Source organism: Eleginops maclovinus, chromosome 16 (genome assembly GCF_036324505.1).
Source record: "Eleginops maclovinus isolate JMC-PN-2008 ecotype Puerto Natales chromosome 16, JC_Emac_rtc_rv5, whole genome shotgun sequence".
NCBI lineage: Eukaryota > Metazoa > Chordata > Actinopteri > Perciformes > Eleginopidae > Eleginops > Eleginops maclovinus.
In genome coordinates this window covers 12,506,428-12,519,566 of record NC_086364.1, presented here as the reverse complement: position 1 = coordinate 12,519,566, position 13,139 = coordinate 12,506,428, and the positions used below count along the sequence as shown (strand labels likewise).

At 37.0% G+C, this 13,139-nt stretch overlaps 1 protein-coding gene across 1 annotated transcript; it reads left to right on the top strand.

Annotated features, from left to right (window-relative positions):
• The first annotated feature begins 4,979 nt into the window (after positions 1–4,979).
• xab2 (XPA binding protein 2) lies at positions 4,980–12,039 on the top strand. Its single transcript, XM_063903066.1, has 19 exons — positions 4,980–5,141; positions 5,509–5,657; positions 5,932–6,055; positions 6,179–6,376; positions 6,684–6,818; positions 6,918–7,082; positions 7,239–7,383; positions 7,473–7,624; positions 7,731–7,850; positions 7,957–8,088; positions 8,674–8,805; positions 9,015–9,128; positions 9,256–9,418; positions 9,526–9,716; positions 9,866–9,988; positions 10,097–10,262; positions 10,430–10,556; positions 10,722–10,831; positions 10,967–12,039. The coding sequence occupies exons 1-19, from the start codon at positions 5,106–5,108 to the stop codon at positions 11,026–11,028; spliced, it is 2,544 nt and encodes an 847-aa protein (XP_063759136.1). The 5' UTR covers positions 4,980–5,105; the 3' UTR covers positions 11,029–12,039.
• The last annotated feature ends 1,100 nt before the right edge of the window (positions 12,040–13,139 follow it).

Genomic DNA, 13,139 nt, shown 5'->3' with positions numbered 1-13,139 from the left:
TGTTGCTTATTTTGTGGCAGGGATGTTTGAGGAGATGACAGGCATGATTCTATTTAACTAAAGTTCTTTTTTGATTTTTTTGCAAATGTGGACTTGATCACAACAATGCAATGTACAAATTGGAATAAATGCTTTTACTCAGTATTTTTTTTACCAACAACAAAAAGATGTATTTTACACAGAGACATTTCAGTGCAGAACATTAGGGGTCTGCTTAGGGAAGCATAAATGTCAAAAATATTTAGAGAAAAGCAAGGAGATGCATTTTGGCACTATACATGATCTTTTATTATCTTCATAGCCAGCAGGGGGGTTTCTGTTTTTTAAAGTCTTCCTAATTCCTCGAAAATCATCTTTAATGTAGGTTTTGTGGTTAAAGGTCGTAAATCTGGGTGGGAAATTTTCATGGAGGCTAAAAGCAATCCATGAAAATTACGTGTCAATAATACTTAAAGAATAGGTAGGGTGAATAGTGTATTATGAACTCTTTGATCTTATAACTGAAAATCAAAAAACCTTATTTATAGAATTTACATACATCATATTGTTGTGTTTGTGCCACATGAGATGGTAGTTTTGGAAATGTCAACAAAATTGCTGTTGTCTACAGTTACGGGACACTGGCATATCTCCTGTAACAAAATTAAAGACTGTTTTACAATTCCCTAAATGGACAGGAAAACAGTTGGCAAAGCATTTGAGATCAAGCTTAAAATAAGCTCCACACAAAGCAAAATGATCTTCTCCATGATGCTACATACTAAGGAGATGACCACAGTTTCTTGAAAAGATATTAAGAACTCATTTCTATTATGGCAATTCTCATGATTTAAAGTATCCAAGTGACCAACACGTGTATTTTCCATCATTTGTTAGTTTCTTTACATTATAATTGTTATTGTGTACTTTTTTATTATGATGCTTTAGCAACTGATACTTTGAATGCCAATAAGGTCAATTGATATAATTGAAAGACATTGTCACAAATGTTAGATTTTGAAGAGTGGAGGGATTAAACCTTTTACAAGGGGCAACTTTCCATCTTTTGTTTCTTATTTGTTACTACCACATGCTGCCAGCTGTAAAAAATGTTTGTGAGTTCTTCTAAGGAGTTTGTTAAGTTTGTAATATGACTCTAGATCACAGCCAACTTGGATGCTCATCTAACCTACATTGTGTTATTAAGGTAAAAGGTTATTCTAACTTGGACCCATTAGATATGTTCTTCCTTTGACATTTGAATTTTTGGGATTCTGCAGTTGAACGACATCCACAGTGTTTATTTCTTCTGTTGCTTTTGCGACATGAACATATTTACCCTGAAACATATATCCCCTTAAGGAGGATATAAAACTGCTTTGAAACCCAAGTAGCATTCAGTGAAAAACCCAAAGGGCTAACCGATGAAGGAGTATCAAAAGATTTAATGGAGACCTCATTCTGCTCCAAGATTCCAGGTCATGGTTAAAATGCCTCCCTGTAACAGACTGCAAAGACTTGCAATGCTTGGCAACCTTGACCTTTTTGTCGCCTGTGACATCCCAAATAAAGCATTGCATGTACAGTATGTAGGGCAAGCTTTAACCGTAGTCATTTTTAAGCCCTAAGCTGAATTTTATTTTCTTATTGTACAGATCTGTAAAAATTATATAGACACTTTTCCTTTGTATTTGTTGTCAGATTTTTGTCCTTGGTTTTATTTTATTTCGTTTTTGAGGATTATGAATATATAATCTCAATATCATAAAGGACAGAGGTCCATAATTGTACCTCCTTTCCATCATTTTAGCTTACTCCTCATGACATACCCTCTAAGAGCCCAAGTCATGGTCAGCAGCACAGCCAGACGTCATCTCTCATCTTATTCAGGGTACCCAGACAGACCGGCTTTGAAGAACACCTTATCTGTGACTTAGAAATATTTTGACATTGTTTTAGTACAGTGAAATTTATTGTGATGTATGAACAAAGCATCATTCCCCCCCTGCTTAAACTCATTGTAGTAAAATGTTAAATCAAACCAGCAAGGTAGGACCAGATGTAAACGTTACATAACTTAAAAGGAATAGAAGGTAAAATAGGCACACAGCTTCAAACTCCATTGTTGCAAAAGGCCCTGTATATTTTGAATATAATACAATGACAATATGATGATGATAATATCATTCAATGATCTTATACAAAAAGACCAACACATAACTAATTTGACAACTACTTATTTATGGAAATTGTGCCTTGACTTTTATTTTTGAAACAATAAACAATTTGTCTCTGTAAAATTGACCCAAATGTAATTTGTATTTAGTTTCGGAACTTGTCCATATTTTACATTAGTAAATGCAGTAAAATTGAATACCAATGGTATCCCCAATATAAGTAAAATAGCATTCACCAATGTAACTCACACACCATTTATATATTTTAAGGGTATGCCATATAATATTAATATTATTATACAGCATGTTTTAAACAATATATTTGAACGTGGTTTTTATTTCTGCTCATATAAGCATAAATATGATAGCACTGTCCAAAGTATGTCCCAAAATATATGCTGTGTTATACATGGGCAGATTTTGGGACAACTTATTTGCTCCAACAAAATATTTATTCATTCTAACTTGAGAAAGACTTTATAATTTTAAAATAGAACTTGTGTATACCTGACCTTGCAACTAAACATGACCGTAACCAGACAAGGGATTTGATTTTGAAAAAGCATTAAAGGGGTTTAGTTGCATAGTTGCAGGAACTTGGCACTTCTCTTATTTCTTTGGTAAAATTGATTCTAAGGCCCTTTCCATAAAGTTCAAGTGGTATTACGTCTTGCCTTGAAAGGAATACAAGAACATTTGCCAACCAGGCTTAGAAAAGACCTATAAAAAGGACCACTCAGAATTCAAAGATCTTTATCCTTGTGATTCATTTGATGGAGATGGTGTTGCGGTTTTGGAAGCTCAGTGTCTTTGACACACTATACAACTATGCCATTGGGATTTCCAAACCATGGGCTCCAAAACATAATGACCTAAATTCTTCTTCGGAAAATTGACATGTATCCAAATACCTTTCAGAAGTATTAAAATGCCATTTATATTAGCTACACCCGTCTTTGTCGATGACCCTAGCTGACACAGATTCTTATCCTCTAACATACAGTAGATATTATGTGTTACATTAACCCACAACATGTGAGCCTTTTCCACCTAAACATTACATTGAAGTTGCACATTCCTTTGTTGTTTTGTACATTTATATTATAGTTAAAAAAAAGTTCACAGCTTTCAAAATTGAAAATTATACTGCGCATATTTTATTTTTCGGTCGGATTTTTCATATACTTGTACATAGCGTTTTGTGTATTTTTTGTATATTTATGTGTTATAAACTTTAATTTCCTTTTAATTGTTTTCTTTTATATCTGTATAATATAATGGTTTAATATTTATTAATTTCTTACATTTCTTACAGACAAAAAGTAAGTTAAAAACTACTTCAATTTACCTGATATTGAAAAAATATTTGTGCATCCCATTTACTCACACAGGTAACACAGATTGATTTTCTGCAGTATACTCTCACTGGCCACACTTTTCTATTCATGTTTTATTAAGAATGCATTGAATTATAACTCCTTTATGTAGTTTATCCTCCAGTTCAAACATGTGGAGGTGGGGCACTGTGTTGGTTTAAATGTGGCTTACTATAAAGTATTTTGAAATCCATCAATTAGCAGGAACGAAAAACTGGCCTCAAGTCATAAATTCCGTGTGCACTGTGTGTGCAATTATAGGTGATTTTAAGTCAGAATCAGAATCAGAAATACTTTATTTATCCCAATCTGGGACATTTTTTCAATGCAGCAGCCAAATACAAAAAGAAACAAAACAAATAACAAATAATTAGAACTAAAAACTAAAACTGAGAAATATACAAATGTACAAATAAGGCAATGAAATGGAATATTAGATCAGTATAATGTAAATGTACAATGTTGAGTGTGAAGGTGAGCATGTTAAGTCCAGTTCACAAGTTACGCTACGCAGCAGTGAGTTGTCTGCCAGCCAGAGGTGAATTATTGTACAGAGTTATTGTAGTGGGCAGGAATGTTCTCCTGTAACTGTACTTGTGACAGCATAGCTGGAGCAGTCTGTTGGAGAAGGAGCTCAGCTGTCTATCCAGCTGCAGGTGGAGAGAGTGAATGGGGTTATCCATGATGGACAACAGTCATGTTGAAATATTTTTTTCCAAGTGATAATTGCATAGTGTTGTGTGGTCATTTGTCCTGAAATACTCGGTGTTCAGTTTCACATTTCAGCTGTACTTGCATGTGACATTATGTCTCTATCAGAAATACTCCTCAAGCTCAAGGTTATCACATCAATCATTTATATATTAAGCAGTCTATTTAAGTTACTAAGTACAATAACTCGAGTACTGCAGTAGCACAATGTTGAGGTACTTGTACTTTGGTTGAGTATTTCCCTTTTATGTTACTTTGTAATTCTGCTCCACTACAATTCAGAGGTAAATATTGTAATTTTACTCATCTACATTCATGTAGTACCTTTAGTTACTCTGCAGATATTAATGATCAACAATATGATCAACAATTAAATAAGACTTCAGTGGGCTAAATTCATATGCTGCCCAGCAGTAAATTCAGTAAATAAATTGTTCCCACCATTAACAGCTTGATAAACACATCAATAATGATATATTAAAACATATAATGCATATGATTATTTGGGAAATGGTCCAATCTGCATAATGAGTACTTTTACTTGAGTAACATTTGGAATACAGGACACTTGTTACAGAGTATTCCTACACTTTGGTTTATGTACTTTTACTTAAGTATAAGATCTGAGTACTTCTCCCACCTCTGATATACAGTCCATGCTTCAGTCACTCTAGTAGCAGTTGTAGCGGCTAAAAAAAGAAGCAGATGTCATACGGCTAACCACCGACATTTGCCAAGATTGTGACGTATGGTGACAAAGCCGGAAGTCACACTGAGGACTACACGCTTTGAGTAGTCTGCAGTTAGCTACACTTAGCATTATCTTTTTAAATCTCAAACGGCCATATCTCTCTTGGAAAAAATGCCTTCGCTAAACGGAAAACCCGATGTTATGTTTGTAAGCCACACCGTTGATTATGTTGTGTGTTATCTGCTAGCTTTTATGATTGTTTGTTAGCTAGCTAACTTTTACTGGCGCGCTAACGTTAGCTTGGCTGTGTGTGTTGAAGTTAGCTTATGGCTTGTAAGCCTGGAATCAAAGATTCGTTGTCAGACAATATTGGCTCCTTACGTGTGTTAAAATATTTAAATGTTAAACTCACAATAGCTGTATTATATTAATTGCGTTTGCAATGTACGACTGAATTGTTATTGTGACGTTCATATAACGTTGTGGCGCTAATGTTAGCCTTTAGCAAACGCAACTCTTTCACAAAGTTATTACAGTTGTACTTAACATATTATGTTATTTCTGCCTCTGTTAGGAGGACGATGATCTTCCTTATGAAGAAGAGATCATCAGGAACCCGTACTCAGTCAAGTGCTGGATGCGTTACATCGAATTCAAACAGAATGCAGGAAAATCCACCCTGAACATGATCTATGAGAGGGCTCTGAAAGAGCTGCCTGGCAGGTAAGTTATCTCCCTCTACAGGAGACCGTTTTATTGAAAGCATTGCCACTGTAAAGAGAAACAGGTGGCTAGGGATAGCTGCAAATTAACATTTTAATGCTACAACATGTATAGCTTTATTTTTTCTTGATTAAGATAGGACATCTGTCTTTGCATCACTGCTATGCGTTGTTAATGATCATTAAGTACCTTAACTTTTATTAAGGCTATGCTATGCTTATAGGATTTGTGCAGTTGCTTATGGTGTAATACTTTTTTTTCTTTTTCCTTCCAGCTATAAGCTGTGGTACAATTATTTGAGAGAGAGGCGGAAACAAATCAAAGGGAAATGTGTCACTGAACCAGGATATGAAGAGATCAATAATTGCCATGAAAGGGCATTAGTGTTCATGCACAAGGTAAGACATGTTCATGAACTCTATACACATCCACTGGACAGCACAAAATAATGATATACATATATATTTTAACATTGTGGTCTGTGTGCTTGAATTAAACCACTTTCTCTTTCCTTAAACCAGATGCCCAGAATATGGCTCGATTACTGCCAGTTTCTTGTTTCTCAATGCAAGATCACAAGAAGTCGGCAAACATTTGACCGTGCCCTCAGAGCTCTTCCTGTAACACAGCATCCACGCATCTGGCCTCTGTATCTCCGCTTTGCCCGTAACTTGCCCCTGCCTGAGACAGCCATTCGGGTGTATCGCAGGTACCTAAAGGTGAGAGCATGGGACACAAACTAGTTTTGTAAAGCGACTGCCATTTGTTTCTTTCAAAGTTTCAGATGAGACTGATAGATGTGTTTGTGCACTTTCAGTGGCAAATTATGGAGAATGTATTTGATGTGGTATGATAGATATGAATATACAAACATTATTTTTAAATATCTGAATGTTTTCTCATCTAACAGGACAATTTTATCTTGAAAGGGAAGGATGTCCGAGTGGCAATGTTTAATTGAACTTGTTGTTTGCGTACATGGAAATGTCCTCAATCTCTGCTGTCTGCTCTCTCTTCTCTATGTAGCTTTCCCCGGAGAATACCGAGGAATACATAGACTACTTACGTTCTGTTGGCCGCCTGGATGAAGCCGCTTTGCGACTAGCGGCTGTTGTCAATGACGTAAGCTTTGTGTCCAAAGAGGGCAAGTCTAACTATCAGGTAAGATAATATTATCCTAAGCCCTTCCAAATGTGCTTGTTTTTTGTATGCTGATATGCAAAATTGAAATCTTGTTTAAACATGTATTCTTTTGGACAGCTGTGGCATGAGCTCTGCGACCTGATCTCCCAGAACCCCGATAAAGTGACATCTCTGAATGTTGGAGCCATCATCAGAGGAGGCCTCACTCGCTTCACAGACCAACTTGGAAAACTGTGGTGTTCATTAGCTGACTATTACATCAGGAGTGGTCACTTTGAAAAGGTGTGTTTCTTTAAATAGATTCAATTTTTATGAATGTCATACAACACATTGATATTTTGTTATTTGTCCAAAATACAAATTTTCCTTATAATAACCTAATTAGGTTGCCTCAATTGAATGAACATTAATTTATACTGATCAATTTGTTTTCCTCAGGCTCGTGATGTATATGAGGAGGCCATCCTTACTGTGGTAACTGTAAGGGATTTCACACAAGTGTTTGATAGTTATGCCCAGTTTGAAGAGAGCATGATCGCAGCTAAGATGGAGACCACTGCTGAGATGGGAAAAGATGAAGAAGGTTATTGTGGATTCATTTATATTTGCAACATACTTTACTTTCACTGCACCCAATCATACATTCCTTACACTCTGTTCCTCTTTTCCCAGAGGATGTAGACATGGAGCTTAGACTGGCCCGCTTTGAGCAGCTGATAGCCCGGCGGCCGCTCTTGTTGAACAGTGTTCTCCTGCGACAGAACCCTCATAATGTACATGAGTGGCACAAGCGGGTTAAACTGTATGAGGGCAATGCACGGCAGGTGAGGCTTTTAATGTTATTAATATTTTTATTGTAGTATAACATTTCACAAACACCACACCGGTAACTCATAACTAATAGGTCTGTGCTCACCTTATCTTTGACAGATCATCAACACATACACGGAGGCAGTGCAGACAGTGGATCCAATGAAAGCCACAGGGAAGCCTCACTCCCTCTGGGTTTCCTTCGCTAAGTTCTATGAGGAAAATGAGCAGCTTGATGATGTAAGTCACTGAGGTTTTTCTATGGGTATTTCAAGAACTCTCTGTAAATTATATGAGCAGCTTGTTCTAATCCTGATATGTCTCACATTGACGGACTGTCACACAGGCCCGGACAATTTTTGAGAAGGCTACAAAGGTGAACTACAAGCAGGTTGATGACCTTGCTGCGGTGTGGTGTGAATATGGAGAAATGGAGCTTCGCCATGAGAACTATGAACAGGCACTGCGTATACTGAGGGTAAGACTCAATTCACATCTGCACTCATTGGATATTACAGTAAAATAGCAGCATTATTTACCCTTTATGTTTAGTAACATCTAGTGGAAGGACCGAGAAACTACAATAACATTCCTCAAAATGTTTTGTGAAAGCATATTCTCTGTCAAGATTCCAAACCTAGTGTCGGATACAATAGTCCATAGATTAAACCTGAGCTCTATATCATATCTGTGTAATGCGTAGAAGTTTGACATTACACTATAAAACACTAGCTTGACTATTGACTAAATTCTGTTTGTGGCCTTTTCGAAGCTCTCTGCCTTTCAAACAATTCACTTGTTGGTGGAAACAAAACCATGTGGTCAGTGCATGCTTGATAGTTTCGGGCCCTTGGAGATTAAAGTATCAGCCACTTAAAAGTTAGGTCGAAGTTCTGCCTGTGTAGAGAGTATGAAATCAGTGCAACAGATAAGTTGACTGGCATCGATTTTAAAATAGTTGTAAAGCCCTGCTCATTACAGCAATTCTGATCAAGAGTTTTTCTGATTGCACCTTTTCAAACTTATGACAACTTGTTTTGTTTTTTTATGATTTGAAATATAGAAAGCCACAGCCATTCCATCCAAGAAGGCTGAGTACTTTGATGTATCTGAGCCGGTCCAGAACAGAGTTTACAAGTCCTTGAAGGTCTGGTCCATGCTGGCGGACTTGGAGGAGAGTCTCGGCACTTTCCAGGTATGTCTACAATGTCTTTGTGTTAACAGATGAATGTTACTCCATAATATGAAGTAAAGATATGAAGAAGGTTTATATAGCAGGGGATGTCTCTGATATTTATTGATGGTGAAGTCCGATCCACTGTGTGCTTTAACAACAGATTGTTCATTCATCTCTCTGAGTTGCAAAGGTTTTATTGGATTCTTACCTGACTTCTTTCTCCCCAGTCCACAAAAGCAGTGTATGACCGCATCATTGACCTCCGCATCGCCACACCACAGATCATCATCAATTACGCCATGTTCCTCGAAGAGCACAACTACTATGAAGAAAGCTTTAAAGTAATAACATGCCGCTTACTAACTCAACCAACATTTCATACCAGTGTGTGTTTTTTGCTTTTGTCAACGTCCCACACTTTTTAAACAATTCATCAATGTCTTTGTCAATACCTTTTCTTTTTTTTAGGCATACGAGCGAGGTATTGCTCTCTTTAGGTGGCCGAATGTTTATGACATCTGGAACACTTACCTCACCAAGTTCATAGATCGTTATGGGGGCAAGAAGCTGGAGAGAGCTAGGGATTTATTTGAGCAAGCCCTCGATGGCTGCCCTGCCAAGTTTGCCAAGAGTAAGTTGCGTTTGTTATACTGACGTTGACAATTTGTGTGCAGATTATTGGCACACTGTTTTTCATATTTTTCTGTCTGCTGATTGTACCACTGCCCTGCTTTCCAGCCATTTACCTGTTGTATGCCAAACTGGAGGAAGGATATGGATTGGCACGACATGCCATGGCTGTCTATGAAAGAGCAACGCAGGCAGTAGATGATGGGGAAAGACACACCATGTTCAATATCTACATCAAAAGAGCAGCAGAAATTTATGGAGTCACGTACACAAGAGCCATCTACCAGAAATCTATTGAGGTACATGGGATAGCATTTATGAATATGACATGTTGTTTTTAAGCTTTTTTTTGCAATTTAATAAATGTTTTCTTTTCAAATTATTATCGGTTAAATGTTCTATTGATAATTTATTAACAGAAAACTATTTTTCACTTCTATCTACCCAGGTCCTTCCCGATATGCATGCCAGGGACATGTGTCTGCGGTTCGCCGACATGGAGAGTAAACTCGGGGAAATTGATCGGGCCCGAGCAATCTACTCCTACTGCTCCCAGATTTGTGACCCACGGGTGAGATAAACCTCCTGGCATTATCGTTTCTAAATAAAACGTCACCTTTCCATCAGTGAAGTGAAAATCATAGTACTTTTCTAAAAATATCTCAACTTTACCTTATAGGTGACCGCAACTTTCTGGCAGACATGGAAAGAGTTTGAGATTCGCCATGGAAATGAAGACACTATTAGAGAAATGTTAAGGATCAAACGCAGTGTCCAAGCAACATACAACACCCAGGTCAACTTCATGACCTCTCAGATGATGAAGGCCACAACAACCTCCACAGGTGAGGGGGCGTGTTATAACTCTTAAGCAGTAAACTGTCTGGGCCGTACCAAACATTGGTGGATGTTAAATTATATTAATGGGTTAGCCACACATGCTTTTTTTCTGCCCAAGAATGAATGTAATAATATATGTTATTTTTCCAACCTTTTGTTTTGTTGTACCCAGTGTCTGATCTTGCTCCAGGCCAAATGGGAATTGATGACATGAAAATGCTGGAACAGAAAGCACAGCAGCTAGCTGCAGAGGCCGAGCAGGACAAACCCAAGCCCAAAGAGAAAATTCTCTTTGTCAGGTTTGTCCTTTTGTTCTCTATCCCTTGTTTCTTTCTTTTCTTACGCCTGTGAAATCTTTGATGTCTTTTTAAATAAAACCTTTGCATGAGATGAATTTCCTGGCAATGATACATGTTAGAATCTAACTGGAGACGCATTCTCATTCTTTGTATCTGCCAATGCAGGAGTGACACCTCTCGCACTGAGTTGGCTGAACTATCCAAACAAGCTAATCCTGATGAGATCGACATCGGTGATGATGATGATGAAGATGACGATAACCAGGGACCAGAAGGTGAGCTACTGGCACAAAAGGCTCAGCCTCAGCAGTAAAATAGAAATAATCTGTCTTCTTTTAAACATACATGCAGACAGGTCTTAATTTTAAACATGCATTTCATAATTGTCTTATCCTCTGGTCTTTTCACAGAGGTGCAGCTCGAACAGAAGAGTGTCCCTACAGCTGTCTTTGGAGGGCTTAAAGAGGACTGAAAGATACCTTCCTCACTGAAGTTTGCAAAGATGCAATCTTCAGAATTTCTCTTGACACATTAAATATGCTCCATATTTTAATGTGTCTATTTGCTTAGTTGTATCCACTTTATTTTATATGAATTTGACATGAGTGAGAAATGGATTGGCAATCATTTTTGCCTTCTGTGGGAATTTTTTGGGCAGTTTATACATATGAACTCGTAATACTATTGGCCATGTGGTGTCAGTCTTTCTCAAGTTTGAAGCTCAAGGTAGTTTTGCTCAAATGTAATATTGAGCAGTTTTCTATATGAGCTTACGTGATAACTGTAAGTGTCAAGTCTTTTTGAGTTTGACTTCTAGACAACATTTTGTAAAAGTAATGAAGAAATGCAGAGAAATCTTCTCTGCTGGAGAGATCTGCCCTAGAAAACACAAGGGGGAGGAGCATAATTTCTCTCGACAGTAGGCATTCATTTGAAAGTGGAGCTGAGCATTCAAGCCTCACATTGTTGGTTTGAGGATCACTAGTAGGGTACTCAGTGTTCTTGAAAATATTTCATAAATTGTAAACACATGTCACTAATATTAAAATCCAACTCTTTCTGCAGTGATATGGACAATAACACTTGCATGTAAAACCAGAGCTTGCATGAAAGTTGAACAATAGAAAGGCTGTAAAACATTTTAAAAATGACTTGAATTTGAATTGCCTTGCTGTCAGTTCCTAACCGTTTTTTTTTTTTTGTGGCAGTTGTGGCTGTCAAACTTAACACGCAGATAATGTTTGCGGCTGTAGGTATTGATGCTGTACAATATATTTCATTTGGTGTTGAGTTTCTACCTGTGACCTGATGCAATTTTACATTTTTGGTAAACAACATTTTTGAAAGTTCTCTTTTTGCCACAGCATAATGTTTTTCATATATGTAACACCAGCTCGCAATTGACAGGCTTGCCTGCAAATGTCTCAAAAATATTTTTCTCATTGTATTGAAAACAATTGTATTAAAAATACCTGTTAAATGATGCAACCTTTTTATGATAGAGGAACCCTACCAAATACTGGGTTGTTTGATTTAGTAGTAGTTTTATTTTGGAAACAATATCTCATTGGCAGATATGCTAAGCATTCAAGTCACACATTCGCTCTGTAGTGGATGTCTTGAAAGCTCCTTGTTATCCATCCCTAGACAATAAAACTGCTCCAAAAATATATATATATATGTGCATCATATGCATCCTAAGGAAATACATTTGATGGATCAACTTCATTATTTAATAGAAAATGGGTCATGTTTGTAATTATTGCCATCTCATAAGAGCTAAACGAAACAAGGGAGAAATAGTTTTTCGTAATTAGATTAAAATAGCTGAGAGGTAATCCTCTTACGAATTTACTGCTGCGGGGCACTTGTTAGCGTGCTCTCGGAACTTTGAGCAATATCATGTGATGAGGCACTCTTGGGATTTCTGTTTTCCAATGTGAATGGTGCCACTGGAAGCAACACTTCAAAAACAATTGGCAAAGAAATCTCTCAAATAAGCTTAATTAAGCAAATTAAAACTGTTTTACAAACTTCATTTCCCCTTTCCATCATGCATATATTTACTTACAGTACTAGTTTATGTTTACTCTTACTTTTATTTCAGCCTTTTATGCATATGTATCTATGTATCCATGCTGCTTTTAAGGTCTATAAGCAACTAAACATTATTATTACATTGATGCTGATCTATACAAAACACTAACAAACATTTTTAATCAGGGACTAATGCATAATTTACATGGAATGTTGACAAATGACTTTATCCTGTAAATTAATTCAGGACAAGCCTAAAAGAAATGATGTATACAAGCAGCCTCTGTGTTTAATGGTTATTGTGGTGTCTAAATGTCTGCATCTTAACAATAACTTGCATGAACAGGTTTGTCAAACACTACAGTATACTGTCTGTAAGCAAACCAGACAATGTGGTGCTTCAATAATCTTGGGTCTGAACTTCTCTTTGTTTTCCATCTAAGAGGTCAGTAGTCAGGGTCATTTACAGCAGCACCCCTGAGGCTGATGGAGTTTGCCCAGGTCATGCACCAGGGCTCATTTTAAATGTTGATAAACCCGGGCAAT

Bases quoted from the DNA above. Each gene is read 5' to 3' on its own strand.
- xab2 (XM_063903066.1), top strand. From the start codon at position 5,106: ATGCCTTCGCTAAACGGAAAACCCGATGTTATGTTT. The intron at 8,089-8,673 runs GTAAGACTCAAT...TTTGAAATATAG, and splicing joins AGGCACTGCGTATACTGAGG to AAAGCCACAGCCATTCCATC. The intron at 9,989-10,096 runs GTGAGATAAACC...TTTACCTTATAG, and splicing joins CCCAGATTTGTGACCCACGG to GTGACCGCAACTTTCTGGCA.